The sequence below is a fragment of the Manis pentadactyla genome, chromosome 4, assembly GCF_030020395.1.
Source record: "Manis pentadactyla isolate mManPen7 chromosome 4, mManPen7.hap1, whole genome shotgun sequence".
NCBI lineage: Eukaryota > Metazoa > Chordata > Mammalia > Pholidota > Manidae > Manis > Manis pentadactyla.
In genome coordinates, this window is record NC_080022.1 from 72,963,326 (window position 1) to 72,985,933 (window position 22,608).

Here is a 22,608-nt window from a genome sequence, read left to right on the forward strand (position 1 = left end):
CTGTGTGACAATTTTTGCAACTCATTCTAAGTCACATTAGAAATATCTTGTCAAAATTACACTTTTTCTTACATAATCTCTCAGTTTTCATATAAAAAAACATACCACAAAGTAGCTGAATTAGTGGTTTGCTGCACTTTGCTTTGGTATTTTTATGTATCCATGTAAATGAGGACAGCACATGCTTGACATGGAGCACCAGTCATGAGTTGGGTAGTACAGATGGATGCCTCTATTCAGAAAACTCAGTAGTTCAGAACTGCACTGGGAAATGATCCTAGTCTATCCATGATAGGAGAGTATGGGATGTGGAGAAATAAACTGACCAGTTATACATTAAAAAAAAAAAAAAAAGCTTTAAAGAGGGCCTTACAGGGCTCCTTCTTGTTCTGGATACCATTTGTTCAGTCTTTCTGATCCTCGCTGGTAAACTCAATTACTTTTAAATTCAGAACGCTTGCATTCTAATCAGTATCACTGATCTTTACAAACTGTGACTCCTCAGAGATACTCAGTTTCCTTCATCAGTATACAATGGAAAAATTATCTATTCAACAGTTGGCTTGTAAAGATTAAATGTAATAGGTAAAAATGTTTCTGAAGGTAGAATCTAGCAAACTAAAGTATCAGGAATAAGATTTTATAGTCCAAAGGCAAGTCAGCACCTTTGACAGGGCAACAGCCTACTTGTTGGGAGTGATGTTCATGCTCTATGTATGATGAGATGAGTTAGTACAAAAGCATGAACTTTATAGACCAACAGATCTAAGTCCAAATCCTGGCTTTCTAACTGTAAGTTAGTTTCTATGGCTAGGTCAATTTCTCAGAACCCCAGATTTCTATCTTAAAATGTGGAGATATGTTATTCATTAGAATTAATGCACATGATTACATTGTAAGCACTGTGTCTGGCACTTATTCATCAATTCACTTCTCAAATCTTTATTGTTCACCAAGTACAGGCAGTCTCCTAGGTAACAGAAATTCACAGAAATAAACTTGTCATTTACTAGGGGTGCCAGTCAAAAAATATCACATTTTGTTCGGACAAGTCTCATGACAGACATCTAAAGCTAAGTAGATACTCTAAACATTCTCTCTTGTTCCTTATCTACTTCCAAATGGTCTTTCAGGCTGCACAGTGCTTTTAATATCTAGACACTTCATTTGTTAGCCCTATCTCCTTTCCTCCTTAATTGGTTCTTAAAATCCCTTCTCCTCCATGGTTTTATCCTAATTAAACATGGAATTTTAATTACCCTTATTCTTGTCAGCAAAACATGTTTACTCTGGTACTCAGCTGAATGCAAGAGTCTGGTCAGTACAAGACTCTTACATTCTCCATTTGTATTAGGAAGTATTTGCAAAATATGACTAGGTTCCTCAAAAAACTTTTGCTTGAAGTTTAAATGGTTCATGAATTAACTACACTGTAGAATTATATTATTTTACAGCTGGCAAGAACTTACTGTAGCCTTTTTTCCAAGTGAGGGCACTGAAGCCCTGAAAGGTGAAGTCACTCAATCAGGGTTACTCAAGGAGATGCACAGTTGGGACTATAAAGTGGATCTTTTGAGTTCCTTCACTCAACAGTTTGCTTGTTTTCTTATTCCTTGCTCAAAACATACTTACAGAGGGTCTAACATGTACCAGACACTGTTCTAGATTCTGGGACTACAGTGGCGAACTGTCAGGTATTCACTAGAGATAAAAGGATGAAGGCTTTCTAGGAAGAAGGTACTATACATGTACAAGGTAGACATAGTCAGGAATAACCTAGGTGTATACAGGACTGAATGGAGAGTGAGTATGGGAATGAATATACATAGAACTCAATAGTTTTGTACTTATATAAAATTACAGTGAGGGGTCTGGTTGGAGAGGAGGTTGAAGCTCTTTGGCTAAAATATGTGAATCACCTAGAAATTTCAATTAATCATGTCATTATTCTCTCTGAAAAGCATACACAGTTGGTTACTTTATGTAACTGGTTAATTACATAACATAATTAGAGTGGATAAATGTAGGAGATTAACATCAAGTTGAGATTTAAAATATATTTGTTTTATTGAAAATTCTCACTTTATTTCACATAATTCCCTTAACTAATAATCAAAATGGCATATATTTGAAATGAGATTATCACTAGGGAAATTGTAGGCTTATAATCTGCTAAGAATTGGACCATTATAACACTTTGTATCTATTCCTCAGTACAGCCTCTCAAATTAAAATTCTCAAATTTGCAGCTCTCACAGCTACTGAAAACTTCAATAGTTGTGCTTGTGTCTGTCCTATAAACACTCAGTTGCACCCACAATCAGAGCTTCACCTTCCTTTGAGCTAAGTTTACAATTCTTATCATAAAACTGCTTCAAGCAAAATGCCATACATACATACCCATTCCATTACTGGACAAATCATCTTTGAGATGATAAAAATATTTAGTATCTGCTCTACATATTTCCTTTATGTGTGTGGACATTCTTTAGGTTGAGTCTAACATTTCTAGTCCTCAAATGATCCATTGCTTCTTTTGTTCTAGAGTCTAGATCCAAAATGTGGCCAGAGGTTAATACTATTTTGAGCACATACTCATCCTGATTATAACTCTCACTTTGAAAAATAATCAACAGTCCCCAAAGATAAAACCTAAGAACTAGAGTTGGGATTCACACAATCCAAGAACATGCATATGGCCCTTTAAAGCACTGAGAGGCATGTGCTACATTGCAAAGAACCTACCAAGGCTTTAGAGGCAGGCAGGCCTACATTTGGATCTAGGTTCCACCCCTTTAGTAGTTAAAAATCCATAGGTAGGGCTCTCCATGCAATTATAATACACATAAGATATATAATGTATTTGTAATGTAACATAATTATAATGTATATAAAAGGCTTAACAGAGTATCTAAAAAACAGTAGGAGGCACTCAATAAGAGGTTGCTATTAATATTAATTATGCTCCAAAAGGATACCTTTTTGCCTCTAGATTTAATCTTGATTATAACTCACACTTGCAGCAAATATTTTTTTGTGTCTTTGGGAAAATTTATTCAGGATCTTTACCCTTTAGACTTATACATGGTCTAAAATAATTTTGGAAGGCAAAGATACACTTGTACATTTTTAAACAGACATAAAAAATTTCATTAAAAATCTTTACTCACAAGGTTAACTAGGTGCAAAGAACATTATTTATGGTGTAAATATTGATGATTTAAAATGAAAATTTTATATCACTCAAGTAAATTCACTAGAACTTAAATACCATAGCAATTTGATAATAAAATTGTCCATTTAAAATACATATGAACAAGCCCTTCCTTAACAGTTAAAAATCTTGTGGTTTCCTTTTTTCCTTAAACTTGTATTTCCATTCCAAATCCCCAACAGACCTTCATCCTAAATAATATATTTTTGCTTGAAAATCTTTTAGTGATTGCCCAATCATACTTCTCTGTAACAAAAATGTATATGTAAGTTAAAAATTTAATTTTATTACCTATGAACTAAAGGCTTTAAATATTAAAATTTCTTTTGGATTGAATAATTTTAAGTCTTATTGGCATAAAATTGATGAGAACACACTTAAAAGTAAAATTTTACTGGAAATGAATCTCTTAATGTGACAGGCAAGCACCGACGATGGCATTTCCTACTATATACAAGATTCTCAGATTAAGTGATCTCTCCTTATCTCTGCAGTAGTCCTTAATAAAAGCAAACTCCAAAAGGAAACAAGAGAAGTTTAAGTAAGCCCACCTAGAGAGCACACTGCTGTTATTCACTAATTCTTCCTTTATCACAGTTATTTTCAAGGGATTTAACAAAAGGGCAAAAATGGTCTCTGGCTATTTACAGAAGCATCAGAAAGAAGTTGATGCTGTTCTTAGAAATTCTGGAATTCCTTTAATGTTCTCTGATACAGAACTATGAGATGAGGCAGGCAAGAGACCAGGCTCTTAAAACTAGCTTGCTGAGAAGTGGTGTCCTGTAGACAGGAAGTCAGAATCTGATCAAGTAACATCAATTGGGGGATCAGCTCTGCAATAAGATAGAAAAAGGTCTTTGCTTGCTGGTAGGTGTGTGTTAATGAAAGCCCGAAAGAGATCAGGTGGGCTTCACCTGCGATCTTTATATAGGCAAAATCAATTTCTCAAAAGGGTGTAGGGAAAAGTATCTTACTTCTTAACTTCTTTGTAAATAATTTTTAAATATTTCATGTTACAGATCCAAAGAAAGTACAGTAGCCTTAGTTTTTTGTTTACATAACATCTCAGCATGGAAATTAAATCATGCAAGAGCAATAGCTCATAGTTTTGCTGGTTGTTTTAAAAAAACAACAAAAAAGTGTTTCAAAATTATTGACTACAACCAGTACAGTCAGAAACAACTAACAGAATCTGTCTGTGTAAGTACAATAGGGTAGTACCCCAAGAAGAGTAAGAGTCTTCTGTGACATTCATTAAATCAAAGTCTAGATAATGCTTTAATTTGGCTTGGGTTTAAAGTCTAAACTCTTGGCTATTTTATAAGTGAATCTTTGGAAGTAGAGTGAAGGTAACTGGTGCATGCTTCCATAAAAAATTACATCTGGAATGTCCATGCAAAGATGCCTGTGCCTTCCACTAGGTACCTGTTATGTCTTATATATTAAATACATATTTTCTGTAGCACTTATCATATATCTGTCTTCTCTCTTAGACAGTGAGCTCCTTAAAGGCTAGTCTTTTAGATGTCTATATATCTCTAGTGCTTAACACTGTGCTGGCGCATGTAAAGGAGTCAATAAATATTAACTGAATAAATGAAAAATACAGACTTAATCAGTCTTTACCCACTGATACTTTTGGTCAAGGTCATATATCAAAAAGCCTATCTTTTGAGCAGGTGCTACTTTTTCTGAAGGAACTTTAAATTATACCCGGCAGTTGTTAAAAATCTCAATCTCTCTTTTTTACGTATTTAGAACTGAAGCCCCCAATTGGTTAAATGATATACACTCACAAATGACCAATAAAATAAATCCTTTAGAGCAGGGATCAGCAAACTGTGGTCAGCAGGCCAAATGCAGCCCACTATCTGACTCTGTAAATTAAATCTTACCGGAACACATCATATTCACCCATTTATGTAGCATCTATTGTTGCTTATGTGCTACAACGGCAGAGCTGACAGTTGTGACTGTATGGCCCACGAAGCCATAAAGATTTACTCTCTGGTCACTTACAGGAACAGTTGTCCAAACCCTGCTTTAAAGTGTTATCGACACCTAGCATGTAGCAGGCACACATATATTTAAATGAATTAGTGCACAAATTATTAAAAAATCAAGATTGAATTTCAACTACAAGAAAGCCACTGGCTCGGCACAGTAGGAATACAGAGATGAAGATGTCTGTGGCAGTCACTGTCTTCAAAAGAGAGTTTATCACCATATGGGATAAATTCCTTTGGGATAAAATAGGACAGGATAGGAACTTATGAGAAGTAAAAAACATTTTTTGAGGCTCAAAGGATAAGGTAATTACATGCTGGGGGAAGGTTGGGGAGGGACAGGCACCACTGTAGACAGTGATAAACAACTCAGAAGAATGGAGAGAGCATGCAGAAGCCTCATTACAGAGGCCAACCATGTAAGTCAGGGTGGCAAGGGACAAGTGAAAGAAACTCTCTAAGGTCTTATGTTTCACTTATTAGAACAGTGCCAGTAACAAGGAATGAGTATCCACATCTGTTGACTGTTTACTAGATGCCAGAAACATTATCAGTTCATTAATCCATCATTTAAAATGACACACAAACACACACACACACAATCAGGAAGAAATGGATGTGGTGTGATGAGATCTAGACATGTTGAGTTTAAAATTTAGGGAGCTATGTAAGTGAAGATAGCTCAAACCAGGATTTGGAGCTTGGGAGAAAGGCTGAAAATACATTTAGCTTTGGGAGTTATTTGTATAGAAGTAACAGTTGATGACATCTTAAAAAAACAAGCCTCTGAAACACCATATTCTTCCAAAATCCTATTTTTTCAAAAGAAATGAAAACTAATGATTAGGTCTCTGCTTCCTTGTGGTTAGTGGTGAGTGGCCTGTTGGGAGTATAGCTAATGATGAACTTAGAGTACTCCCCAGAAGTATAAGAAATCATTTGGCTAAAAAGTTTTATTTTTAAATAAGTAATTCATTAATATAGTCAACTGCCAGCTATGTGGAACTTTTTGTTTCAAACAGATTCCTCCTTTACTAAGGCAATAATCTCTAGGATTAAAACACCGCAAAAATTCTTATATTCATCAAGTCAGTTCGGCAATATATGGACCTGAATGTTGCAATCCATAACACATACTTACTAAGAGTCATCTGCTATGTACCCAGCACCATGCTAAGTAGCTGACATGCATTATCTCAAAGTAATCTTCACCACAGTGCAGTACCGTTTCTGTCTTGTTACCCACTTTCAGGTGGGAAAACAAAGTCTTAGTAACTTCCAAGGCCTGTACCAAATTTATAGTACTATTTTGACTTTACTGAAAATCTACTTTGGTATATAGGTTTTTGGATAAAAGCAAAGAGGTTAATTTGGAACATGACATAATTTGGGTTAGGTTTGAGAAGCAGTGATTTAATAAATTTAGTATATGTAATAGGGAAACTTTTGGTCTACAAAGTCTAGTCTGAGACTTAAAGAAAAATCAGGTCTACTCCACAGATTATGTATTTTGGAAGGATAATATCACTATTTCTTACTGGAATATGATATAATTTCAATCTAAAGGGATCTAATAATGAAGAATTAGTACATATAAAGGCCATTCTTTTTTAAAATAATGTTCTAAAAAATGATACCACTTCTACTTGTAAGTCAGCATGCCTACATCTCTCCTGGCCTTGACTCCATCTGTCCAAAAATACAGATCCATGCCAGGAACTTCAGTCACCTCTGCTCTGTTTCACCCACTACAATAGAACTGTTCTGTATTCAATCTTGTATAAACCTCAATTTTTATTTAGATACATAAATGTGCTTAATTAATGGTTTTTAAATAAATTTGGAAAGAACCATCCTACAACAGCTTAAACACATCTCTATCAAAATCATGATCTTATATAAACACCAAAGTGGCAAAATAAACACAAAGAATAGAAAATGTATCTCAGCTCCTTTATAGAAAATGACTCCATTAATAAGGAAAAGTAAAATACAGGCCTAAAATATAACAGATTTGGAAAAATACAATTGAATGGACAGTATAAAAGCTGGGAGAATTCTAAATTCTTCTCAGTCAATAATAAGTAAACAGCAATACACTGGCTGCCTCTTCCAGTACCAGGCATCACCAACATAGGCTTTCCTGATTTAAAACTACTCATTTATTTTTTGAGAATAAAGGGCTGGTAAGAAATGATGCGGCAAAAGGGCATACATAGTGTGGCCTTGCTAACAGAAGCACAATACATGAATTCTCCACCATGAATGTAAGCTGCACAGGGGCAGAAACAGTTGTCCTTACTGCTTTCACCCTAATGTGTAGAAGGGACCCTGGACCATAGTGGGTATTCACTAAGTGTTTGCTGAATGAATAAATTAATTTACTTAAGAAGCCATATAAGCTTTTATCAGATGATACAAATTCAAACCCCATGTATTCTGAAAAGAAAACTCCCAAAGGGATCAGCAGCAAATTCCCTAGGGTTGGAGATAGATGTATTTTATGATCACCTAAATCTAAAAATAAAAGTTGTGTATGGCAAAGTTCAAACCTGGTAAACATTTTCTGCCTTCTAAGTATTTTTCAGATAATAATAAAATCCTCCTATTTAGGATGCTTATCTTAGATTAGAAGCTTAACATTTTATAACCTGTAATAATCTTACTTAGATGTTCTCTGAATGTTCTTTCCTTTAATGATGTAGCTGTAATTAAGTATACGATCAAATGTAAATGCCCATCTTACACTATCTATGTATGTATTATCTGGAGAACACTGTGGTTTAAAAATCTTTAATTAAAAAATAAAAACCCATTTCTGAATTTATTCCCATAGTACCTAATTTCTTTTTTCATGGTTAGAAAATACTTATGAAACTGGAAAGTCTTGTAGAAATCAGAGTAACTGTCTTAAGCCTGATTTAACAATCAGAAATAAAAGCATGTATCTTGTACCAGCTTAGGTCCGCCTTCAGGATAAAAGCTACCTCAGTTGGAATTTCTGATATTATTATTGCCTTAGTTATGCTATCACTACTCCAAGTTAAATAGGGTGGCAATTTCTAAATCCAAAATTCCTGTACCTGGGATATAACCTTCTGCTTCCTCTTCTTCAATGGTGTTTTCATATACCATTGACTTCAAGCAAATAACTTAAATGGAGGAAATTTGGATGACAAGTTTTCTATACTAATAAGGTAAAGTCAAAGTGCTTTTTTCCTGTTACTCACTCTGGCTCAGGTTTAGTATCAAAATAGTTAATTCTAGGTATTTCTTAAAGTCAATACCACTCATTGTTTATTTTATTAATCTATCATTCCTTCTCCTTTGGGTATTAAGGTTTATCCAAGGCCCAACTCTGATTCTCTTTGGATTCTTAAAGAAGGAAGGATATAAAGTAAGGGAAAATAAGGGACCTTAGTGAATGAAGCACGGAGAAGTTGAGTACCTAGAATTAGGTCATCTGCTCTTCATTTCAGTACACTTCTTTTGACTTTTTTTTGGTTCAGGTTTACCTCTTCGTTAAAATTAAATTTTAACAATTTGCGTCATGGTCTCTATGTACCCTGATTTCTTTCTATGCAACTTCATGAAACAATTTTCCCAATTGTTCCCCTCTGGATCATGTCATGCTATAGGCATTTCTGCCACTCCTAGAAAACCCTGGTCTGCTGGGACAAGCTGAGATCTCAATACCCTTTGCCTCTTCATGGATTTACAATACACATTTCCAGGTTAAAAATGATATCTGGGCCCAAACAGTTCATTCTATATTATAAACTTTAAAATACTCAGTATCCTACATTTACCTCATGTAATTTTGGTTTCCTTAAATTTGGAAAAAAGACGAGTCAAGTATGACTGGCTTAGTGAGCTGGCACATTTCTTCATTGGCCATAGCCCAGTTTGCCTTGACTTAAAATGGGAGTATAACAAATCTTCCCTTTCAGGTAAAAGAGGAAATAAAAATAGAATCAACAAAGAAACAAAACAAAACAAAAAACCATAACAAACTAAAATTACAAAAAAGGAAAAGTCCAAACCTTTTTTTTTAGCAGTTGTAATGAAATGATAGAGATTGCTTTCACCCTCAGAAGTGTTCTTTTAACAGGCTTATGAGACTAAAGAGAGAGTATACTCATCAAGCACGTACTATAGTATGAATCATGAATAACATTTACATGAATAAATTGGATAAAATATGGTATGTGTTAAGAACTGAATTTGGATGAGATAATAACAGATAGTAAAAGGAGAATTATTTTATGAATGACCAGAGATATTCCACAGTAACAATGGAAATTGTTTTGTTTAAACATGAATTGTGTGGAATTCACTTTTAGATTTTGCTAAACAAAACTGAAAGAATGTTTTGTTTTACATCAATATTTCTCATTAATTACATATTTATTTGATTACCAATTTCAGAAATACTAATTCTGTTAACATGGATGTTGTAACTCTGGATAAATATCTTGGCAAAAACCACAAAATTTTCTCTCATTTTTTTCTTCTTTCATCAAATCTTTCAGTGGGTAGGAGGAGAGTTAAAGCATGAGTTACAGGTAAATATGCTGAATTAAGAAGTCTAGGGAAAGGACTGTGAAAGAAAATTGGAATTTTTCATCACTGAACCATGATCAATGTATAAAGTTGAGTATTTGAGATTATGTTGGTAAAAAAAGTGATCAAGATTTGGTGTTTAGATCCGTTCTTACCTATAAAGTCTTATAATTTTATGTGTAGACCTTTTGTAAGAATCCACTTATCTGCAGTAGTAGTAGTAGCAATAACAGTAATAGTAGTAATAATAAAAGCATGCACTTTGTGCTGAATGAATTACTTTAATCTCTTGTGACAATCTTACAGTTATTATTATTATCATTCCCATCTTAGAGATAAGGAAACTAAGGCAAGTGAGGTTATGTAATTTACTCAAGTTAACATAATTGGAAGCAGACAGAGTTGGGATTCAAACCCAGCTCAGCTTTCACAGCTTGGACTCTTAAACCATCTAGCAAATCAAATCATAGCTAAGACTGACCAGCAAGTCTGAACTGGATCTATTAGTTTCCTTAATTAAGCAATGGAAAACAAGAAAAGCATCACAGGTCTTAAAAGATCAGTGTTTTGCAATTCTGTATGCTGACACATAACTTGCACTTCAGCAGACTTTGCAGGGACTCTCAGACACCACTGAGTGTAGTCTACTTCATTATTCCAGAAATGAAGGAACAAAGCCCAGTGATGTTAAGAACTTTCTCAAATCATGATTTGCTAGAACCCAGCTCTCTTCACATTTCTATGCAGTGTTCTTTCCACTGCAATATATGCAATTGTCAGTCGATCACATGAACCCTGGAACTCTATTAAAGAGACAATTTCTGGAATTAAGTTAAAATGGAATTTAAGAATCTATTAGTTGCACATGATGTTATTTTAAAATATTCTAACTAGGATGATTTTTCAAGTGAATTTACCCTACCTATTATGATAAGTATGACTATTTAAAAATTTTAATTTCTAAGTCATATTGATATAACTAGCTACTTAAGCTAACCAAGCTACTTACTTACATTACTGAATAAGAAAATACCTAAAGAAGTAAGGAGAGAAGCAATTTTACCTTACTACATTTTGCTGCATATGTTCAACCTTCATTAAAATTTGGACCCCAGTCTGACAGTGAATGTAAGCTTTCAACCTGAAATAAAAGTGTCATATTGAAGGAAGCAAAATTGATGTTTACTTTATCTCAAGACAGCATCTATGAAAGACTAAGCTTTATGAGCAGCTAATAATACTTAAAATTCATCTATTCAAGCATGGAAATGGGGTTAAAGATACTTTCTAACCAAGGATCTGAATTTTTAAAAATTACCTTTCTTCCCTCTGTACAACTAAATATCTTAAAATAAAACACATATTGCAGTAAATTAAAACCTTGCTACTTTATTTCTTATTAAAAAATGTATCCAATTAAGTGACAGGTGTTTTGACTTACTGCCAAATATATGACTGAGAGTTAACAAATGCATTATCAGTAATAAGAGGGAAAGAAATCCAACTATTACAGCTGTGCCAAAGGGCCTGCTTGACATGTGATATAGATCTGATTCAGTCTGTGCACTACCTTTTATCAAAAGTAGAAGATGAGACTTAACTAAGCTCGATTGGACAATTTAGAACCCACCCAGTCTAAATTTTAAACATTAAGTTACTCTGGAACCAAACCAAACATTCACGTCCCAGGCAATACCATCCAGAGAAAAAGAAAGTCAACTGGGTTCCTGTCCAGGACCACTACTAATTCACACTCTAAATTGTTTCCTTTTCTGATCCCTGACTACAGTGTGCTAGGTCCTGTACTAGGAACTTAAAATACACTATTTCTCTTTAAAGCTTCTGAACAACCCTATCTAGTAGATATATAATTTTCATTTCACTGATGGAAAAAATTAACCATAAGTTAAGTGACACAGCTAATAAGGGACAGCTAACTTTCTGACCCAGATATTCATTACTGAATTTTTCCACTATGCTATGTTAACCATTTCTGTCCATGCTGTATTTCTGGACAGGAGGCTAGTGTATCTTAGTTTTATGAAGACTTGGCTAAAACAGTATTTCCTGTCTTTAACAGTTACTTGGAAACTTAATTTTCAGAGCTTTTGGTTCAACTTGAAAGGTAGTTAGTTTAGTTTAAATGTTAAGAGTGCAGACTCTGACTCCAGACTGCCTGAGTTTGAATCCCAGCTTTCCTGCTTATCAGCTATATGAAGTCACTAAACCACTTTAAGGCTTGGTTTTCCCATCTGTAAAATGAGTATAGTAGCACTAATCTACCTTACACAATTATTGTGAGGATTAAGTGAATTAATACATTTATTAGCATCTGCTTCAAAGAGTTTCTGGACCACAGTAAACAGTAAGTGTTAAATACTATTTCATTACTATTCAAAAGGATCACCTCTGCCTGGTAAGGCCTGTGGAAACAGAATGTAAATGCACAGACAGTAAAATGCACTAACACATCAAATTCTAATAAGATTATGGCTTTACATAATAAATACGCACTCAACAGATACTTCAACATTTTTAATAATTTTAGAAAAAGAAGAGATTTTAAAACATACCTTTGACGAATTACAGGATCAGACTTTTCAGGATCAATGTAAGGTCTTAGGATTTCACTAATAGTTTTATCTTCTGGTACTCTGTTCAAAAAAGAAAAAACCAACAGAATTTGTATTATTTATAACTTTCTACTAGAGTATTAACTAATAATTACTAAATCTTGTGTTTTTTTTGTTTAAAAGAAACTGAACAAAGACCTTTTATTTTGCTCTTGGCAAAATGTAACATCCCTTCAAACAAAATTACTTATGAAAAACGCTCAATAGGACTTCTTGGATATATTAACTCAGTCCTAAAGAACAATATTTTGGAAAGCTCCCTATAAATGAATTATAAAAATACAAAGTCTCTTTTAGCACACATCTGTGCCCAAAGATGAAAAAGAAAGAAGTCAGGATGAAATATACTTGAAAGCTACAGAAATAAAAAATCTGAAAAAAGATGTTGCTAATTTCAGTGCATGTTCAAGTTTATTCATTCTAAATCAAAAGACTGGGTTGAAAACTGATATTACTTTCCTTGAAAACAAAGCATTTCAGGGTTCCAAACTTTCCTATAGGTATGCACATTGTTTAAAACTATAAAGCTATAGAAACAAAATCAAGACATTGTTTTGAATAACTTTCCTCAACCATTTATACATACTCCTATACACTACCGTGCTACATATCTCTATCTCTAAACTTAAGTCCTTTCCTTGTTTTAGTATTTCAAAGAAGAACGTTTTCATTAAAATTCATATGACAAATATAAAGGGAGGACATTTATGTAAAATGTGGATATATGGTAAATACATTACTTAAAAAGCACTTTAAAATTTTCCTAACCTAAGGGATCAAATAGTACAGAACCACTAAAATTTTTAAATGACACTTGAAAATGTTCACAATATGAAGAAAGGATAATAAACTGTTTATGCAAATTGTTCCAATTATGAATATACATATATATGTGTCTAAAATAATGTATTTTCTAAGAGACACTATGATGTCAATAGTAGTAACTTTTGCACAGTAAAATACGGGGCCATTACTCATTTCCTATACAACCACCCGGCTCAAGAAATAGAAAGTTTTTAGCCTTCTTGAGTCTCCCTGCGTCTCCCTCCTTATATCTACTTTGCTTGCTCAAGTAAACACCACCATGATTTCTGTGCTAATCATTTCCCTTAGAGTTCTACCATCTATCTCTGTAGGTATTCCTAAAAAAGTACAGTTTTGGGTTTTTTTTTCCTTCCAATCATATTCTATGCATTATCCCTTAACCTGTTTTCCTCATTCAATGTTATTTCTCAGATTCATCCATGTTGATGTGTGTAGCTATAGTTCATTCATTTTCAGTGATAATTAACATTTTCACTCTATCAATATACTACAGCTTAAGTTACCCATTCTACTACTGACATCACATTTAAATTAACAGCTTGTCTTAAATAGGAAGACATAATAAAAACAAGTAAATTCGTAGTAGTGGTGATACCTTTTTACTATGTACACAGCTTGACTCTGAGGGAATTGTAGCTTCACATGCCAACAAAACTGTTGTTTTCTAAGACAGAAAATAATCATGTGAGGATCACATGTGAGGATCAACACGATCAACAATAAAAGGTCTAAACAGAAACTTTCAGGTGGTAATTCTCAAAGTATTCTTAGAATTTAACCTATCTTATCTACTAAGTCTCTTTTCTCTTTTTGAAGATTTTGGGGGCTATTCTTTTAAACAATATATTAGCAATGATTTTTAAGAGAAAAAAAAGAAGTGCGGCAGTGCTGAAATCCAAGGACTTCATATTCCTGAAATAGGAGGCAATTTCTCATAGTTCAGGGGCTTTTGAGATCAGTGTCCTACTACTTTAAGTTTACAAATAAATTTCCTCATAAACAAAACAATGAACTGATGTCTTTGCCTGACTAGTTTGGAAATTAGGTGAATGAAGTATTATCGGGTTGAGACCAGCTGGCTACAGATGCACTCCTGAGCCATGAGTGCGTCGTGCATTCAGCAGCAAAACAGTAGACAACAAATTGGTTGCTAAGCAGAAGGCACTCTGAGCTGGAGTCCTTTGCTTTCAGGTCTAAACTCTGGTTTGACATAGGATCGACAGTAATAATTCACTGAATATCTAAGTTCAGTAAATAGCCATATGTTCTGTTTAACATATCTAAATTTGGTGACACTAGACACCATTACTTTTGAAAAAAAGTTAATACTCAAAATACTGAATTATTTACAGAAAGTTAAATGTCTTCACTACAAGATGGCTTACCGCACATTAGCAAATTAATGGCCAGCAACATGTCTAAGCAATGGCCAGCATCTCTTAAATCTCAAATAATTTTTTAAAAACAATCTAGTAGAGTATCTCCTACCAAACATTGATATGATCTAGTCAAATTTTTGTCAGGAGGCAACGACCATAAAATCCAGTAAAAACCCTTCCTTATTTGGATAAGTTATCACAGGTCTGCTCATGGAAGCTTTGTTCAATAAAGGCAGTTTTAGGCATTAGCTAGAGAAAAATATGCTTGATTTTGCTTATGTTGATAGTGTCACATCATACAAGAAACAATCAGGTTTATTATCTTTTTGATAGAACAAAGTTGTAGGGCACCTTTTATTAATTTAAAGGCCAGATGTCTAAAATCTCAAGAGGAAAAACACACACACAAAAAATCTGAATGCAAATGCAAGTCATTGGTTTTAAATATGTAATTCTTTGAAAACAAAACACCTTTCCAACATTGTGAAATAGGCAAAGCATAATATCACCTTCAAGCAGCTAAGAGATAATCACATTTCTCTTTTAGTAAGAAATAAATTGATTTTTAAAATCTTAAAGCATAACGGTTTCTTTCTCAATACAGTTGTTTTTCCATGTTAATTAAGTTACAAGGGAAAAAAAAGGTTATGAACTTGTCACCTTGTGGAATTGTAAATTATACTCAATCACTCCAATAACCGAGTAATTTCAAGAACAATTCACCTTTCTTAACATTCAGTTGACCCTAAATACCTTCAGAAAGTACTTAAATGTTCCAAAAACTGGGAAAGAATAGACCTTGGAAATAATTTATTTACTGTAGTTAATGAACTACATGAACAAATTTGAAAAGTACATTTACTTCTAAAAATGTAATCTTACAGTATTTCAAAATAAAGAAAAAATATAAAGAACACTCACTGTACCACTTAGATTTAACCAACTTGCATATTGCTATATTTGAGATTTTTTTCCCCCTAAGAAATGAGATTAGGCTACTGATAACCTAATCTAAGGTTACTGATACATGGTAATAATATGAATATGAATATTCATAATAAATTGTATTTTAAGTGATGTTAACAATTTCAATGTTGTCAACTTTAAATATTCTGTTTTGCTTTTTCATTTACATTATGCTTTAGAGGTTTATTCATGATGATACATATAAATTCATCAATTTTATCTGTTGTACAGTGTTCCATTGTGTGAAGAATACCAAAATCTACTTATCCATTTTCTACTGATAGACATTATGACTGCTTCCAATTTTTTATCATGTTTTCCCTTAAGTTAAAGAAAAATATAAAATAATATCACCCAGGAAGGAGATCATTTATCTCTACTGCTACACTGAATTAAGTTAACTTGACTGAAAAATTGCTTGTACTCTTTTACTCTACTGTAGTATGAGGCATTTGAGAGCAGTTATTCAGACTAGAAGATTTAAGTGAAAGTAGACAAAGGGAGGTTGGAGGGTGCTTATGAAGATTTCCTGAAATTGGTGTTGCTGAAATTGAGATATTTCTGACATGGGCAATCACATCTCTTCCCAAGTCTCAAAAAATTAAGTTTGTTTCCCATCTCTCAAAATTGTATGCAGTGACACATGTCCCACTTAAAACAATATACATACACCCAAATCCCAACAAAACTGCTTGTAAGGGAGCCTGTAATTTTATTTTTTTGTTTATATTTGTACACTTTTTATAAGAACACATTTTGTAAAGGAAAAAATTAAAGTTAGTAATGCTTCAGTGAGTACCTTTGAGCATATATAATTGTTTTTGTATTTTGGATTAGTTTCTGAAGATAGGTTTCAAGAAGTAGAATCACTAGGAAAGAGCAGGGTTGCTCAACCTCAGCAGTGCTGACATTTTGGACCAGAGAATTCCTTGTTAGGTGGTTGGGCATGGGAGACACTGTCCTGGGCACTGTGGGATGTTTAGCGGCATCCCAGGTCTCCATCCATGAGATGCCACTACCAACACCCACTGTGCAGGTGTGACAAGTAAAGATGCACCCAGTTTCTGCCAATGTCTTCTAGCAGGTGAAATCACCACTGTTTGAGAACCATCAGGACAGAAATTTACACATTTCTACTACTCGTAATACGTTAAGACTACTGCTCCCAAAATTCAACAAAATGCCTTCAATTATAATAAAGCCATTGATGATTGGATTAAAGATGGAGCGTGAGAGGTGAGACAGAGACCTCCTCCTAAAACCACATATAATATGAAAATATAATTAATACCATTAATCCTGAAAGAGCAACAGGAAAGAAGGCTGCACCAGACTGCATACACCTGGAGAAAAGAGCAGACCTCATGGAACACAGTAACGTACCAAAGCTGTGGCTAAGCCACTCCAAGGCTCCCCACCATGATACACAGCCTGCTGTGTCTTCCTCCCAGCTAGTCTGCACCTGGCACAGACTCGCAAACCGGCAACCCCTGCCCTGGCATCAGGCCAGCCAGGGGGAAGCCCCATGTACAGCAGCTACAAACATAAAGCATAGAAGCTTACATTTGTGTGTTTGGCTCACTGGTTCTGACGGTGGAGACAGGCATAGCAACCAGGAAGTAGGAAACAGCTCTTTCCCCCCTACAAGCACCAACACTGCTCCCCTGTGACCCCCGACATTGCTCCAGGGGCTGAGCAGCTCCAGAGAGTAGAGCTTCTGGGCACTAGAGGGCACCATACACAAATTATGAAATGTCAAAGGAACCTGGTTCAAAGCAAAATTATGAATACATCTGAAAAAGATTCAAATGAAATCAACCTCATGAATCTTCCTGAAAGAGGTTTCAAAATAAAAATCATTAACATGCTCATAGAGGTACAGAAAAATATTCAAGAACTCAGGAACGAATTTAGGACGGAGATCCAATCGTTGAGGAACACAATGGAGGGTATTAAAGGCAGATTATATATGGTGGAGAAGAGAATAAATGAAATAGAAATTAGGGAAGAGGAATACAAAGAAGCTGAGGCATAGAGAGAAAAAAGGATCTCTAAGAATGAAAGAATACTGAGAGAACTGTGTGACCAATCCAAATGGAACAATATTGGTATTATAGGGGTACCAGAAGAAGAAGAGAGAGAAAAAGACATAGAAAGTGTCTTTGAGGAGGTAATTGCTGAAAACCTCCACAGTCTGGTAAAGGAGATAGTCTCTAAGGCCATGGAGGTACACAGATCTCCCAACACAAGGGACCCAAGGAGGACAACACCAAGACCTATAATAATTAAAATGGCAAAGAACAAGGATAAGAACAGACTATTAAAAGCAGTCAGAGAGAGAAATAAGATCACATGCAAAGGGAACCCATCAGGCTACCATCAGACTTCTCAGCAGAAACCTTACAGGCCAGAAGGGAGTGGCATGATACATTTAATGCAATGAAGCAGAAGGGTGTAGAACCAAGAATACTTTATCTGGCAACATTATCATTTAAATTTGAAGGAGGGATAAAACAATTCCCAGATAAGCAAAAGCTGAAAGAATTTAGCTCCCAGAAACTATCTCTACAGTGTATTTTGAAGGGACTGCTACAGTTGGAAGTGTTCCTAAGGTTAATAGCTGTCACCAGAGGTAATAAGAAGGGGTAGATAAAGAGTATACAATATGGTACCTAATACATACAGAATGGAGGAGGAAGAAAAGGAGGGGGAAAAAAAAAGAACCTTGAGATTTTTTTTATTGTTTTTGTTTTTTATTGTGTTTGTAATAGCATACTAAGTGAGTTAAGTTAGACTTAGTAAGGAAGTTACCCTTGAACCTTTGGTAAGCATGAATCTAAAGCCTGCAATGGCAATAAATACATACCTATTGATCATCACCCTAAATGTAAATGGTCTGAATGCACCAATCAAAAGACACAGTCATTGAATGGATAAAAAAAACAAGACCCATCTATATGCTGCCTACAAGAGACTCACTTCAAACCCAAAGACATACAAAGACTAAAAGTGAAGGGATGGAAAAAGATATTTCATGCAACTTATAGGGAGAAAAAAGAAGGTGTTGCATTACTTGTATCAGACAAAATAAGACTTCAAAACAAAGAAAGTCACAGGAGACAAAGAAGGACATTACATAATGATAAAGGGGCCAATCCAATAAGAGGATATAACAATTATAAATAACTATACACGCAACACAGGAGCACCTACATATGTGACACAAACACTAACAGAATTAAAAGGGGAAATAGAACGTAATGCATTCATTCTAGGAGACTTCAACACTCCACTCACTCCAAAGGACATACCAACCAGACAGAAAATAAGTAAGGAAACAGAGGCATTGAACAACACATTAGAATAGATGGACTTAATAGACATCTACAGAACTCTCCACCCAAAAGCAGCAGGATACACATTCTTTTCAAGGGCACACAGAACATTTTCCAGAACAGACTACATGCTAGGCCACAAAAAAGAGCCTCAGCAAATTAAAAAAGATTGAAATTATACCAACTAACTTCTCAGATCACAAGGGTATAAAACTAGAAATAAATTGTACAAAGAAAGCAAAAAGGCTCACACACACATGGAGGCTTAACAACATGCTCCTAAATAATCAATGGATCAATGACCAAATTAAAACAGAGATCAAGCAATATATGGAGACAAATGAAAATAACAGCACAATGTCCCAACTGTGGGACGCAGCAAAGGCAGTTCTAAGAGGGAAGTATATAGCAATCCAGGCCTATTTAAAGAAGGAAGAACAATCCCAAATGAATAGTCTAAATTCACAATTATTGAAACTGTAAAAAGAACAAATGAGGCCCAAAGTCAGCAGAAGGAGGACCATAATAAAGATCAGAGAAGAAAATAAATAAAATTGAGAAGAATTAAACTACAGAAAAAATTAATGAAACAAAGAGCTGGTTCTTTGAGAAAATAAATAAGATAATCCCCCAGCCAGATTTATTAAGAAAAAAAAAGAATCTACACACATAAACAGAATCAGAAATGAGAAAGGAAAAATTACTACAGACACCACAGAAATACAAAGAATTATTAGAGAATACTATGAAAATCTATATACTAACAAACTGGATAACCTAGAAGAAATGGACAACTTTCTAGAAAAATACAACCTTCCAAGAGTGACCCAGGAAGAAACAGAAAATCTAAACAGACCAATTACCAGCAGTGAAATTGAGTCGATAGTCAAATAACTACCCAAGAACATAATGCGTGGACCAGATGGATTCACCGCTGAATTTTATCAGACATTTAGAAAAGACATAGTACCCTTTTTCCTTAAAGTTTTCCAAAAAATAGAAGAGAAGGGAATACTTCCAAACTCATTCTATGAAGCCAGCATCACTCTAATACCAAACCCAGGCAAAGACCCCCCAAAAAAGAAAACTACAGACCAATATCCCTGATGAACATAGACGCAAAAATACTCAACAAACTATTAGGAAACCAAATTTAAAAATACATCAAGAGGATCATACATCATGAGCAAGTGGGATTCATCTCAGGGATGTAAGGATGGTACAATATTCGAAAATCCATCATCATCATCCACCACATCAACAAAAAGAAGGACAAAAACCACACGATCATTTCCATAGATGGTGAAAAAGCATTCGACAAAATTTAACATCCATTCATGATAAAAACTCTCAACAAATGGGTATAGAGGGCAAGTATCTCAACATAATAAAGGCCATATATGACAAATCCACAGTTAACATCATACTTGACAGTGAGAAGCTGAAAGCTTTTCCTCTAATATTGGGAACAAGAGAAGGATGCCCATTCTCCTCACTTTTATTCAACATAGTACTGGAGGTCCTAGCCATGGCAATCAGACAACACAAAGAAATAAAAGGCATCCAGATTGATAAGGAAGAAGTCAAACTTTCACTGTTTGCAGATGACATGATTTTGTACATAAAAAAACCCAAAGACTACACTCCAAAACTACTAGATCTAATAGCTGAATTAAGCAAAGTTGCAGGATACAAAATTAATACACAGAAGTATGTTGCATTCCTATACACTAACAATGAACTAGCAGGAAGAGAAATTAGGAAAACAATTCCATTCACAATTCATCATAAAGAATAAAATATCTAGGAATAAACTTAACCAAGGAAGTGAAAGATCTATATCCTGAAAACTATAAAAACTCTTAAGAGAAATTAAAGAGGATACTAATAAAAGGAAATGCATCCCATGCTCTTGGGTAGGGAGAATTAATATTGTCAAAATGGCCATCCTGCCTAAAGCAATCTACAGATTCAATGCAATCCCTATCAAAATACCAACAGCATTCTTCAACATACTGGAACAAACAGTTCTAAAATTCATATGGAACTACAAGAGACCCCGAATTGCCAAAGCAATCCTGAGAAGGAAGAATAAAGCAGGGGGGATCCTGCTTCCCAAGTTCAAGCTCTACTACAAAGCCACAGTAATGAAGACAATTTGGTAATGGCACAAGAACAGACCCATAGACCAGTGGAACAGAATAGAGAGTCCAGATATTAACCCAAGCATATATGGTCAATTAATATAAGATAAAGGAGCCATGGATATACAATGGGGAAATGACAGCCTCTTCAACAGCTGTTGTTGACAAAACTGGACAGCTACATGTAAGAGAATGAAACTGGATTACTGTCTAACTCCATACACAAAAGTAAACTCAAAATGGATCAAAGACCTGAATGTAAGTCATGAAACCATAAAACTCTTAGAAGAAAATAAAGGCAAAACTCTCTTGAACATAAACATGAGCAAATTCTTCATGAACATATCTCCACGGGCAAGGGAAACAAAGCAAAAATGAACACGTGGGACTATATCAAACTAAAAAGCTTCTGTACAGCAAAGGACACCATCAGTAGAACAAAAAGGCATCCTACAGTATGGGAGAATATATTCATAAATGACATGTCCGATAAGGGGTTGACATCCAAAATATACAAAGAGCTCATGTACCTCAACAAACAAAAAGCAAATAACCCAATTAAAAATTGGCAGAGGATGTGAATAGACACTTCTTCAAAGAAGAAATTGAGATGGCCAATAGGCACATGAAAAGATGCTGCATATAGCTAATTATCAGACAAATGCAAATTAAAACCACAATGAGATATCACCTCACACCAGTTAGGATGGCCAACATCCAAAAGACAACAACAACATACATTGGCAAGGATGTGGTGAAGGGGGAACCCTCCTACACTGCTAGTGGGAATGTAAATTAGTTAATCCATTGTGGAAAACAGTATGAAGGTTACTCAAAAAACTAAAGTAGAAATACCATTTGACCCAGGAATTCACTCCTAGAATTTACCCTAACAATGCAGGAGCCCAGTTGAAAAAGATATATGCACCCCTATGTTTATTGCAGCACTATTTACAATAGCCAAGAAGTGGAAGCAACCTAAGTGTTCATCAGTAGATGAATGGATAAGGAAGATGTGGTACATACACACAATGGAATATTATTCAGCCATAAGAATAAAACAAATCCTTCCATTTGCAACAACGTGGATGGAGCTAGAGGGTATTATGCTCAGTGAAATAAGCCAGGCAGAGAAAGACAAGTACCAAATGATTTCACTCATCTGTGGAGTACGAGAACAAAGAAAAAACTGAAGGAACAAATAGCAGCAGACTCACAGAACCCAAGAATGGACTAACAGTTACCAAAGAGAAAGGGACTGGGGAGGGTGGGTGAGAAGGGAGGGATAAGGGGAAAAAGGAGCATTACGATTAGCACACATAATGTAGGGGGGGTGCATGGGGAATGCAGTATAGCACAGAGAAGACAAGTAGTGTTTCTATAGCATCTTACTATGCTGATGGACAGTGACTGTAATGGGGTATGTGGTGGGGACTTGATAATGAGAAGAATCTAGTAACCAAAATGTTGTTCATGTAAGTGTATATTAATGATACCAATAAATAAATAAATAAATATACTGACCTAAAAAAAAAATAATGTC

General features: G+C 34.8%; 1 protein-coding gene across 3 annotated transcripts in view; it reads right to left on the reverse strand.

The window, feature by feature from the left end:
• Positions 1 to 22,608, reverse strand: part of ZNHIT6 (zinc finger HIT-type containing 6) — an 85,037-nt gene that overhangs the window by 35,602 nt on the left and 26,827 nt on the right. For all 3 annotated transcript variants that reach the window (XR_008997048.1, XR_008997049.1, XM_036890277.2), the window contains exons 6-8: positions 13,837 to 13,905; positions 12,357 to 12,437; positions 10,847 to 10,924 (exon numbers count right to left, since the gene is read on the reverse strand). Coding sequence is in view for 1 of the 3 variants with exons in the window: in XM_036890277.2 (XP_036746172.2) it covers positions 10,847 to 10,924; positions 12,357 to 12,437; positions 13,837 to 13,905 (228 nt within the window). In the remaining 2 variants the exon portion in view is untranslated. The remainder of the gene's footprint in view (positions 1 to 10,846; positions 10,925 to 12,356; positions 12,438 to 13,836; positions 13,906 to 22,608) is intronic.